Here is a 13,106-nt window from a genome sequence, read left to right on the forward strand (position 1 = left end):
GTTTCTCGGTTACATGACATCTTGCAGCGTCTGCTATCAGCCGGGAACATTTAGATTGCATAACCAGTCTGTGGAAAGTGTTATACACTGCCCTCCTCTGACCAGCTAAAGTCATTGTTGCCAAAATGTGCTAGAGAATTCTAGTCTTTCTTTTCACAAGATTGTGTTTGCTGCCACATTTGAAAATAGCCCCAAATTTCTTTTTTCAGTACACTGTGAATTTATGTCAGTGAGTAATATGAGTGAATCTATAGAAATCCAGTACCTTTGGTATTGTCACACTTGTGGAGAAGAATATAGGATTGTGTATTAGCTCATTTTTGCTTTAACAATCATAGCAAAAACAAACAAACAAAAACTAACCTGCTATATTTCTCCTAACCTCAAAATAATGGTAACCTGTAAGGTCCATTCTGCATCCCTTGACACTGGGAAAGCTTTCAGTTTCCCAGTTCAATAAAGTAATGCACATCAAAATTACACAGCATATTTAAGTCATAAAAAATTGTTTAATTCAGTTTCTGTTTCATTATAATACTTTCAGTAACTTTTGTATCCCTTTTTCAGATAATTTTCATTACTACAGTATAACATAGGGCAAAGAGTGGGGCCTTTGTTGATCAACTTATATATATTTATACATATTTACTGAATACATGGCCAGCTAAGTCACCCATAAAATAAGCTTAAAGGAACAATATGGTTTTTTAATTTGTGCCCTATAAACTCTGAAATATCCTAAGGATGGATGAATCTGTTTGCAAACTCTGAACATTCCAAAACCCCAACTAAGTGGACCCTGTGTAAGATAGGTACAATTCAAATTTCCAAAAAAGTTCCAGAAAATTCCAAGTACGTAGATATTTTTTTGTCAAATTGCTACAGTGAAGTTAATTATTATGTTTTAAATGTATGACATAAATTCCTACAGACCCAGACACATGATGTGATTGTTTTTCAAAGAACGTCAAGACAAATCATATAGATTTGTCTTGACGTTCTTCTTGACGTTCTTCTTTTTTATTTATTTATTTATTTTTTTCTGTTATTACTATTCATGTTATAAAACCATTTTTTCTGCTGTCTTGGCCAGGTCACTCATAATACATATCTCAGTTCCTCTAACATAATGCTACATATGAGCTGCATTGCTTTGTTCCAAATAAGTAAAACATTTACAATTCACCCTAATCTTGCGTGCCCAAATAAGAAACAGGCTCGCTGTCCATAGGAAGCCCAATAGTGTGTGTATGTGTGTGCGTCCAATTGGTCACAATGACAGCAGCTGATAGCACAAGCAATGCACAGCTGTGATGGTTGCAAGAGGGTATGGGGCCTAACAGCCAAACAGGCTATCAGGAAAGCTCTCAGAGTGATTGACAGGCACTCCTTGTGACTCTGCAGCCCTATAAGGGCACATCAACTTTAGGGCTCTGGTGTCTCACTTGCCACCCCCCAACCTTAGTGTGGTGAACGTACTTTCTGGAAGCTTCTGAATGGGATCTTCGAGAAACCACCCCTTAAGTATAAAAAGACACTGGCGTGTCGTGAGGTCTGCACAGAGTCAAAATATACTCACCTGAACACACCAGGAGAAACTTACTGCCCACAGCAGCAGCAGCGACACACACAATTTAAGCTCTTCAAAAAGAGAAGAGAAGCTCAGTCATACATTTGAAGACTATCTACAACAAGTGAGCAAAGACAAAAATCATATTCAAGGTAAGACTGGAACACCGGAAATCAAATATGTCATTGTCTTTGCATTTAGCTTTAAACAAGGATTACAGAATATTAATTTGCTGTGTATTGGGTGCTTATACTCAATTTAGGATACTAAAACAGAACTATTACATTTTAAAAGTGGGCAAAATAAATGAAGGGCATTTAATTCAGATGCTCTCTGGATTCAGTTATTGGTAGTGTGGAGGAACAGACGTTACCACCCGGCTGGCCATGTGTTTCTTGCACATGGCCAGCCGGGTGACCATGAGTGTATGAGCAATGGCGAATGGACAGGAAATCACAGAGGAATAGAATATGTATGAAAAAAATAAGAGTCAATGCAGTGTTTGAACATGAATCACATTTTTTCTTTTTTTTACAACTTTAATCATGAATGTGTAACTAAGGAATTAAAGAACTGTTACAAATGCAGAACAGTTACTACTAAATAAATATGTATCACTCTTGAAAATAGAGAAATTGGTTCTGTAAGTAAGTTCTGTGATTAAAAATCAGACTGTCATTCAACTTTGAAGTTTTAGCAGCCGTTTCTTCATTTAACATAAAGGTGTTAAATGACACAAGTTGAAGCAGTTGGGGGTCGGGAGACATATTGGAACTCCGCCCATTTTCCACATGGCAAATCTTTGATTGACAGAAGGAACATGTGTTCATCTACCATGAGCAATAGCTAGCTGCACTGCCCAAGCCATGAGACTGGCTGTATTAAGTAGAATGAAATTTCAAACAGCAGTAGAAAGTTATTTCCAAGATATTTAATACATTAAAATGATATTTACAGTATAATAGTAGGCTTATATATGACAAGGATTTATTAAACATATTATAATATGTTTTTCTTAAGATGCCTGAGAGTGCTGGACACATTATGGAGGAGGAGACTGAGACCTTTGCCTTTCAGGCTGAGATTGCTCAGCTTATGTCCCTTATTATCAACACTTTCTACTCAAACAAAGAGATCTTCCTCAGAGAGCTTATCTCTAACTCCTCAGATGTAAGTCAAATCAGCCCTTCATCATCATTTCTTCCCTAAAGCCTTAATACAGTATTTATGTAAAGATCACTATTTTAACACAATCATTCCTTCCGGACAGGCCTTGGACAAAATCAGATATGAAAGCTTGACAGACCCCAGCAAACTTGAGTCCTGCAAGGACCTGAAGATTGAAATCAGTCCTGACCTGCACGCTCGCACACTGACCATCATTGACACAGGTATCGGCATGACCAAGGCTGACCTGATCAACAACCTGGGCACAATCGCCAAGTCTGGCACCAAGGCTTTCATGGAAGCTCTTCAGGCTGGAGCTGATATCTCCATGATTGGTCAGTTTGGTGTGGGTTTCTACTCAGCCTACCTGGTGGCAGAGAAGGTGACAGTGGTAACCAAGCACAATGATGACGAGCAGTATATGTGGGAGTCTGCAGCAGGAGGATCATTCACTGTCAGACCAGACAATGGTAAATTTTACAGCCCTCACTGATATAATACTTTAATCCATAAGGTGCATAATGAACATAATTTTACTCATTACCTGGTGCTACTCTCATTGATTTAATTGCTTTTTTTAGGAGAGCCCATTGGCAGAGGCACAAAAGTCATCCTTCACCTGAAAGAAGATCAGACAGAATACTGTGAGGAGAAGCGCATCAAAGAAGTTGTAAAGAAGCACTCACAGTTCATTGGCTACCCTATTACACTTTATGTAAGTTCTTACAAAGGCCCATTAGGAATAAGAGTCAAGTTAAAGACCTAATAGTAACAATTGTTAAATGTGATTTCAACATTATTAACCACAAAAATAATCTTCAAATTTCTTTAAACATAATCAAGGTGGAGAAGACAAGAGAGAAGGAAGTTGACCTTGAGGAGGGAGAAAAAGAAGAGGAAGTTGAGAGAGATGCTGCTGAGAACAAGGACAAACCTAAGATTGAAGACGTAGGCTCCGATGAGGATGAGGACACAAAGGATAGCAAGAACAAGAGGAAGAAGAAGGTCAAGGAAAAGTACATTGATGCTCAGGAGCTTAACAAGACCAAGCCTATCTGGACCCGTAACCCAGATGACATCACCAACGAAGAATATGGAGAGTTCTACAAAAGCCTCACCAATGACTGGGAGGATCATCTGGCTGTGAAAGTAAGCTAAATAAATGCCAGAGTGTGGCCTCCAACATCACTTAATGTTTGAGCAAATAATACCATAGTTTGTTCTTATCTCAGGTCAAGTCAAGAAGTTTTTATTGTCATTTCAACCATATATAGCTGTTGCAGTACACAGAGAAGTGAGACAACGTTTCTCCAGGATCATGGTGCCACATATTTATCTCTGCATATCTATCTATATCTACTATCTCTGCAGCATTTCTCAGTAGAGGGTCAGCTGGAGTTCCGTGCCCTTCTCTTTGTACCAAGGAGAGCTGCATTTGACCTCTTCGAAAACAAGAAAAGGAGAAATAACATCAAGCTGTATGTGCGCAGAGTCTTCATCATGGACAACTGTGAGGAGCTGATTCCAGAGTACCTCAGTAAGTAACACATTATCACCATAACCAGCAGGCATGGTTCTTAGTAAGATTATCATGTTATTACCTTTAAGAAACTAATTTTAACTAAAACGTTTTTCATCTTTTCCATTCAGATTTCATCAAAGGAGTGGTGGACTCTGAGGATCTGCCCTTGAACATCTCCAGAGAGATGCTGCAGCAGAGCAAGATCCTGAAGGTCATTCGCAAGAACCTGGTCAAGAAGTGCCTGGAACTTTTCACTGAACTGGCTGAGGACAAGGACAATTACAAGAAATACTATGAGCAGTTCTCAAAGAATATCAAGGTACCATCTGAATGCATTTTTTTAAAATCTCAAATCTTCAAATTAATTATTTGAATATTGTATTTAATTTCAACTTGTGTAACATGTCATTTCATGTTTTAGCTTGGTATCCATGAGGACTCCCAGAACAGGAAAAAGCTGTCTGAGCTGCTGCGCTACTACACCTCAGCTTCTGGAGATGAGATGGTATCTCTGAAGGACTATGTTTCTCGCATGAAGGACAACCAGAAACACATCTACTACATTACTGGTTAGATATTCAACTATTCATTCTTTTTTGTACATTTGCATAAAAATTTTATCACAAGTGACTTAACAAATAATAACCTTTTACAGGTGAGACCAAAGACCAGGTGGCCAACTCTGCCTTTGTGGAGCGTCTTCGTAAAGCTGGTCTTGAGGTCATTTACATGATTGAGCCCATTGATGAATACTGTGTCCAGCAGCTGAAGGAGTTTGATGGCAAGACCCTGGTTTCAGTGACCAAGGAAGGCCTGGAACTGCCTGAGGATGAGGATGAAAAGAAGAAGCAGGAGGAGCTCAAAAATAAGTTTGAGAACCTGTGCAAGATCATGAAGGATATCCTCGACAAGAAGATTGAAAAAGTAAATAGAAAAGTTACAGTAATGATCAAATCACTTTAAATGTTTTGAAATGACGCTAATTTAGTATGGTTGGTTTTGTTTAAGCACAAAAATCATACATTTCATTACTGACAGGTCACAGTCTCCAACCGCCTGGTCTCTTCCCCCTGCTGCATCGTCACCAGCACCTACGGCTGGACGGCCAACATGGAGAGGATCATGAAGTCACAGGCCCTGAGAGATAACTCCACTATGGGCTACATGACAGCTAAGAAGCACCTTGAGATCAACCCTCTGCATCCAATTATTGAGACCTTGAGGGAGAAAGCAGAGGCTGACAAGAACGATAAGGCTGTGAAGGATCTGGTCGTCCTCCTTTTTGAAACTTCCCTGCTCTCTTCAGGATTCACATTGGAGGACCCACAGACACACGCCAATCGCATCTACAGAATGATCAAACTGGGTCTTGGTAAGTTTTTTTTTTTTTCATTTCTCTACAGACATGACAGAGATGAATCTGTTTATTGTCCACTCATCAGAGGGTTTGTTTACTCATGAATGCATTCTCACTCACAGGCATTGATGATGATGATTCCGCAGTTGAAGACCTCATTCAGCCTGCTGAAGAAGACATGCCAGTCTTGGAAGGAGATGATGACACATCAAGAATGGAGGAAGTTGACTAATTTAGTACACTCATCTTTTTTCTTAATTTTTTGCAAGTTATATTGCTCTTTAAATATCTGTGTAATTGTAACACAGCTCTGATTTTTTAACAGCGTGAACTAGTCAGTTCAAATTTTATTTATGGAATGAATGTAGTCCACAGCTGCTTATATAAAACTACTGACAACAGTTAAGAATCATGTAGACACTGAATTTGACACGTGTCTCTTTTTGTAACTATTACATTTTTTTATGAAATGTAAATTTGTAATAAAATGTATAGAGAAATAAGATCGACAGTCTCTCTGGGTTCATTTATTATAACATAATACAGGTGACATTAACTTTCGTCGGGTCAAATACATCCTTTCTCTTATTCAATGTTCTGGAATTTTCAGCGAGCACTGCATGGCTCATTGTACTTTCTACTCCCGCACGCCTTCTTCACACTTTAGTCCCGCCTCCCCAGCCAATAACGAGAAGAGAGGCGTGCACACGTCTTGATTGACAGCTGGCCGGGCCTGTCAGCAGCCAACACCGAGCAGTAGAGACGAAGATTCCAGATGGTTCTGGACGCTGAGCTGTCTGGACTTCTCGAAACCTCGGAAAGCCTACAAAAGCGGCACAGCTCCGGTGTTTCCGCTACATCTCCTAAAGCCGGGCTGACTGCGACTTACACACATTCTTTAGTGGAGGTTTCGATACTCTAAGGACCAAGGTAAATGAATGAAATATTTCTTTGTGACGGTAGCATCGTTACAGATATACCAACTGATATATCAGTGCACGCTCCTGTTAGCTAACGTTAAGTTAGCTTATTTGTTAAATAGCCTATTTGTTTTCCATCGAAGCTGCTGTTTTCACACACGATGGTAATAAAATAATATTCTGAAATGTCTGCATGCAGCTGCTAATGAATGCAGCATAGACTCTAGTTAATTTATGGTTATATTGTTTTAAAATCTGAATACGATAATACATTTTTGACGTTTTTTACATCACGGGTCATAACGGTAACGAGAAAGCTGGATGTCAGTGTTTTTGCTCTCGGTACAATTCAAAAGTTTTTCCATCATTTTCTTCTGTCCACATTACCTTTGCCTTTATTAAACCAGAGAGGCATCAACCACATGGTGCATTTTGAGGTGCACTTGATTTATGTTTTTATGTAATCTGCCGACACTGATATTCAGTGGGAGATCCGTACAGGCCGATCATTCACAGATTGTCCTCATTCACATGGTTCAGAGGAGGAGCTTTCGATTCCAATAGAAACTGCTAGAGATCTTGCTCCCCCCTTGGTACCTTCTAGAAACTCGTATTTCGCCTGGGACACCGGCAGGTGGAGTCGTTTATTCTGATGCTGATGTGTAATTCTCACCACGTGCTCATTTCTTATCAAACGATAATCAATCATTTAGGATAACCGCAGGAGAGGACAACAGCATAGGTAGTTATATTGTGTTGATCCGTGGTAACTTGCTTACATTAATCCATCACTGTTCGTTTTTTTTTATTGAGGTCTCAGTTGAGGTACTTTAATATTCATTTAATATATGAACACTTAATGCTCTATGTTGTCCACATGTACTTTTTTATAGCATTTACAGCTTTAGACAATAAAGTTATAATATTATGTAACTTGTTTAAAAGCAGAAGCAGGTGGATATGTCTTTTTAATAAGGATGGATTATAGAGAGGTGGGTCAGTCTGTACCATCTGCCTGCACAAGCCATTCATGCTCACACTTAACATCACACTTTATAACAGATGCATAGCTGACTGCTACTAAAGATTACAGATGTTAACTGTTGAAGTGTATCCTGGTACAAAATAGCCACTCAATAAATACTGACTTTAGACCAGAGGCACTGAGACTGGTTATTTTTGATGGTGTTGATCCCACTGCATTATATTTCAAGGTGTAAGTTTTACAACTTGCAGTTGACCTTGAGGTGATTTACTTTGTTGCAGCTGTGCAACTGTAATGACTCACTGCGAACATTATCATACATGCAAAAATCCCATTGCCTGTCTGATTAACTGCAAAAATAGGATGAAAACAAATTAACTCTTTAGTCAAAAAGTAGCTGTTTCAAAGTGGGCAGCATAACTGATTGTTGCAATGCACTTTGCTTCTAAACTTAGTCACATAATTTTCTCGGCCGGTGTAAATTGTGCTTAAGGAAGACCTACTGCTAGCTTAAGAGGGCAAACTTTGTGTGTGTGCATGTGTAGTCCATGATATATTTTTTTTGCATATTTTTAAAAATGAGTATTCTTTTATCCTGTCTGTGTAGATGCCTGAAGCGCATGACCAACCAATGGAGGAGGAGGCTGAGACCTTTGCCTTCCAGGCTGAGATTGCTCAGCTGATGTCCTTGATTATCAACACTTTCTACTCAAACAAAGAGATCTTCCTCAGAGAGCTTATCTCCAACTCCTCAGATGTAAGCATTAGTCTAAAGTTGTTTCCCTAACCTTATTTTGTGTCACAGATATGTCTTAAAGTTGTAGTGTAGTATTTTTATGCTGTAACTATCATGTATAGTAAAATGTAAATAATTCAGGACTTCAACATGACAAATATGAAATAATTTTGAAGACAGAAATTGTAATTTCTCAAATAAAATTTCTCATAATTTGTTTGTTTTTCTTCCCAGGCCCTGGACAAAATCCGCTATGAAAGTCTCACTGATCCCTCAAAGCTGGATACAGGCAAAGACCTCAAAATTGAAATCATTCCCAACAAACAGGAACGCACTCTAACCCTGATTGACACAGGTATTGGCATGACCAAGGCTGACTTGATCAACAACCTGGGCACAATCGCCAAGTCTGGCACCAAGGCTTTCATGGAAGCTCTTCAGGCTGGAGCTGATATCTCCATGATCGGTCAGTTTGGTGTGGGTTTCTACTCAGCCTACCTGGTGGCAGAGAAGGTGACAGTGGTAACCAAGCACAATGATGACGAGCAGTATGCGTGGGAATCCTCTGCTGGAGGATCATTCACAGTTAAAGTGGACAACTGTAAGTAATTTAGCTGCCATTATTTTGTGGTTAAAGGTTAAGCTGTATTGTGCCTACAGAAGGCCTCAGGGTTATCTGCACCTTGCACTGACCCATCTTTTTCCTGTGCAGCTGAACCAATGGGACGTGGCACCAAGGTGATCCTGCACCTGAAAGAAGACCAGACAGAATACCTTGAGGAGCGAAGGGTCAAAGAAATTGTGAAAAAGCATTCACAGTTCATTGGCTATCCTATCACACTTTTTGTAAGTGCTCCTTAGATTAAACTGCAAAATTAATTCACCTCAGCTAATCTGGGCTAATAAACTAATCCAGAAATCATGGCAAGTGACTGAGTAATATATTTATTCAGGTGGAGAAAGAGCGTGACAAGGAGGTGAGTGATGACGAAGCAGAGGAAGAGGAGAAGGAGAAAGACAAGGATGAGGAAGAGGAGAAGGATGAAGACAAGCCAGAGATTGAGGATGTTGGCTCAGATGAGGAACATGACCATGACAAGTCTTCAGACAAAAAGAAGAAGAAGAAGAAGATCAAGGAAAAGTACATTGATCAGGAGGAGCTGAACAAGACCAAACCCCTGTGGACCCGTAACCCAGATGACATCACTAATGAGGAGTATGGCGAGTTCTACAAGAGTCTTACTAATGACTGGGAGGATCATCTGGCTGTCAAGGTTGGTCTCTTTATGTGTTTTATCTCTTTATGTGTTTTTATATCAGTTTTAAAAACAGTACTGAAACTGTATTCATTTCTCCACAGCACTTTTCCGTGGAGGGTCAGCTCGAGTTCCGTGCCCTGCTCTTTGTGCCACGGCGTGCTCCCTTTGACCTTTTTGAGAACAAGAAGAAGAAGAACAACATTAAGCTGTATGTGCGCAGAGTCTTCATCATGGACAACTGTGATGAGCTGATCCCTGAGTACCTCAGTAAGTATTACTAATCACAAGCTAAAGATGTGATTTTTGACCCGAGAGCTTGGAGAGAAAAGTGTGACCATGTCTGTTCACTTCAAGAAGTACTTTCAATCAAATTAATATTATCCATCTATTCACATTTTATGTTAGGAATTTGATTCTGGTAAATAACTAACTGTGTTGTGTTGTCTTTCCATTCAGATTTCATCAAAGGAGTGGTGGACTCTGAGGATCTGCCCTTGAACATCTCCAGAGAGATGCTGCAGCAGAGCAAGATCCTGAAGGTCATTCGCAAGAACCTGGTCAAGAAGTGCCTGGAACTTTTCACTGAACTGGCTGAGGACAAGGACAATTACAAGAAATACTATGAGCAGTTCTCAAAGAATATCAAGGTTGGTGTCCTCTCCTTGTGCTATTAAATCTGTGTGTTTTCCTAATCTCTTTTCTCAACCTTTTTGCAGGTACAGTGTATCAAGCTCTTGTACCGTTGTTTTAAAACTATGCTAATATCTTCACTAATAAAGCCAAAATAATTTCAGTCGTGGCAAAATGGAACATACATATTAACTTAAAGCACAAAGCTTTTTTGAAACCTGTAATTTAGATAAAGATGAGTGTTTTTATTTACTGTCATCTTCTGCTTTAATGTAGACATTATCACTGTTTTCTACATAGGCCAAACTAATATTGTAATATTAGTAATGTAATATTGTAAAAACTAATTTTTAGCTAGATATCAGTGTAACACTGTTATGTAATGATGTAATTGAATACTGGCTGAATATTGCTTGCAACTGCATGTTACTGAGAGTTGAATGTTTTGTCTCTCAGCTTGGTATCCATGAGGACTCCCAGAACAGGAAAAAGCTGTCTGAGCTGCTGCGCTACTACACCTCAGCTTCTGGAGATGAGATGGTATCTCTGAAGGACTATGTTACACGTATGAAGGACAACCAGAAACACATCTACTACATTACTGGTGAGTACCCTTTTAAGCTTTACACATGTTTATTAAAAACCATTTTAAAACAAGTGAACTTAAGCAGTGGCTTTGCTGTTAGGTATTCTTGAAATGTCTTCTATATCTGCATTTCAGGTGAGACCAAAGACCAGGTGGCCAACTCTGCTTTTGTGGAGCGTCTTCGTAAAGCTGGTCTTGAGGTCATTTACATGATTGAGCCCATTGATGAATACTGTGTCCAGCAGCTGAAGGAGTTTGAGGGCAAGAACCTGGTTTCAGTGACCAAGGAAGGCCTGGAACTGCCTGAGGATGAGGATGAAAAGAAGAAGCAGGAGGAGAAGAAAGCTCAGTTTGAGAACCTGTGCAAGATCATGAAAGATATCTTGGAGAAGAAGGTGGAGAAGGTGAGTAGAGTAATAAATTGAGCAGCATTCAAACAACCCATGAGGTATTGGATGAAATTATGTTGCAACCTTGTCTTTTTAGGGCAGAAAACGTTAATTCTCCTTTACCTTGGCAGGTCACAGTCTCCAACCGCCTGGTCTCCTCCCCCTGCTGCATTGTCACCAGCACCTATGGTTGGACGGCCAACATGGAGAGGATCATGAAAGCACAGGCCCTGAGAGATAACTCCACTATGGGCTACATGGCTGCTAAAAAGCATCTTGAGATCAACCCTGATCACCCTATTGTGGAGACCCTGAGGCAGAAGGCAGAGGCTGACAAGAATGACAAGTCTGTGAAGGATCTGGTCATCCTCCTCTTTGAGACTGCCCTGCTCTCCTCAGGATTTACGTTGGATGACCCACAGACCCACTCCAATCGCATCTACAGAATGATCAAGCTGGGTCTTGGTGAGTATCTGTGTTTTGTTAAACATTTTCTAGAGGATAGGGTTAAATGGAGACAGATGATTCGCTGTGGCGACCCCAGAAGGGAGCAGCTGAAAGGAAAAGAAGCTGTTTAACTCACCCAGCTTATGCATTTTAATACAATGATTTGAAATACAGTGATGTATTCTCAAAAACCCATAATCCTTTTCTTCTTGTAGGTATTGATGAAGATGATCTGACATCAGATGACACCACCTCTGCTCCTACTGAGGACATGCCCCCACTTGAAGGGGATGATGATGATACATCCAGGATGGAGGAAGTGGACTAAGACCTATTTATATAGCCTGCTAGGATTCAAATGTAGTGTTATATAAAATTTCAAGTTTAATGTTGTAAGTGAGCCTGAAGTATCCACACCCAAGCTTCTTTTTGACCAGTTCACATCTTTCCCCTTGCATTGATTGTATGTATTCCAGGTTAAATTCCTTCAGAACTTTATTTTTGTTAAGTTGTCATCTTTTGTATCTTGGGTTTGTCAAGGTATTTGTTTTTGTATTTATTGACATTCCGATGTTCCTTGTTCCTACATCACCTGTAAATATATCAATTAATACTGTACTAAAAGATGGGATCCATAAATAAAGGTTTACCATGTTAACAAGCTATGTTTGGCTGATTCACCACCTAGCCATCGTTGCTTAGTAGGTAGCTTCTACTAGGCAGGTTTAGTTCTGTATTAGTTGAAAATGAGAAGGCCAAATGCAAAGTGTACTCTTCATACTGACTTTTTGAGTGAAATAAATATACAGACAAAAAACAGGGGATCTTTAAACTTGTAGGTAAATGTAAAGGTGGATTGATCAACTCAAGTCAGGGTGGAATAAATCGACTTAGTAAGAGAAAGTAAAATTCCAGTAGATGGCAGCAATGCCACAGGACACCAGCACAGATTTTCTAGAATATACATAGTGACAGTCCTGTTTGCCAGCCACGGGAAATTAAAGTTAGGTATTACCAAATAAAATTGTTAGATTAACTAAATGTACTTCAGGAGAATGAAACCACCTTTTTGTATTTTAACTTATCCAATTACATGGTTTCAAAAGCTTACAGGTTCTTACAGATGAACAACCACAGTATTATTCGCTCTTTTAACAGAATATATTTTTAAAAATTATCTGGGCTTCAAAATGCTAGAAATTTCTACTGTCTAAAATCTGTAGAAAATCAGCAAAAATTTCAGGCCTGATGTCTGATTTATGGTATTTTCGCTTTACAAATGACTACAAACATTGTAGTTAATTGTGATTTTAAATTTGGAGTTATACTTTCAGAATTTAAAAATAAAAATAGAATGAATAGATCGGAGATGAACTGACAGCCTCTTAAAACATCAGTGGTCCACCCTGTCCCCATGTCCCCATGTTTGCAATAGCCTACCTGTCACCAGCAGGGGGCTCCCATTGCCCATCGGTGCTCAGCGTGCCAGTTTGTGACGTTGGAGTCAGCTGACAAGCAGCAGCCAATCACAGGCTGAG

At 39.5% G+C, this 13,106-nt stretch overlaps 2 protein-coding genes across 2 annotated transcripts; both read left to right on the forward strand.

Moving 5' to 3' along the window:
* Positions 1-1,537: 1,537 nt before the first annotated feature.
* Positions 1,538-6,119, forward strand: hsp90aa1.1 (heat shock protein 90, alpha (cytosolic), class A member 1, tandem duplicate 1). Its single transcript, XM_026318619.1, has 11 exons — positions 1,538-1,722; positions 2,591-2,740; positions 2,841-3,207; positions 3,319-3,452; positions 3,581-3,886; positions 4,109-4,274; positions 4,388-4,578; positions 4,681-4,828; positions 4,915-5,183; positions 5,298-5,631; positions 5,739-6,119. Exons 2-11 carry the CDS (start codon positions 2,591-2,593, stop codon positions 5,846-5,848), a joined length of 2,175 nt encoding a protein of 724 aa, XP_026174404.1. The 5' UTR covers positions 1,538-1,722; the 3' UTR covers positions 5,849-6,119.
* Positions 6,120-6,265: 146 nt separating this feature from the next.
* Positions 6,266-12,066, forward strand: hsp90aa1.2 (heat shock protein 90, alpha (cytosolic), class A member 1, tandem duplicate 2). Its single transcript, XM_026318618.1, has 11 exons — positions 6,266-6,546; positions 8,129-8,278; positions 8,492-8,858; positions 8,970-9,103; positions 9,211-9,531; positions 9,618-9,783; positions 9,973-10,163; positions 10,603-10,750; positions 10,868-11,136; positions 11,253-11,586; positions 11,784-12,066. Exons 2-11 carry the CDS (start codon positions 8,129-8,131, stop codon positions 11,894-11,896), a joined length of 2,193 nt encoding a protein of 730 aa, XP_026174403.1. The 5' UTR covers positions 6,266-6,546; the 3' UTR covers positions 11,897-12,066.
* Positions 12,067-13,106: the final 1,040 nt, after the last annotated feature.

The sequence above is a fragment of the Mastacembelus armatus genome, chromosome 24 (assembly GCF_900324485.2).
Source record: "Mastacembelus armatus chromosome 24, fMasArm1.2, whole genome shotgun sequence".
Lineage (NCBI taxonomy): Eukaryota > Metazoa > Chordata > Actinopteri > Synbranchiformes > Mastacembelidae > Mastacembelus > Mastacembelus armatus.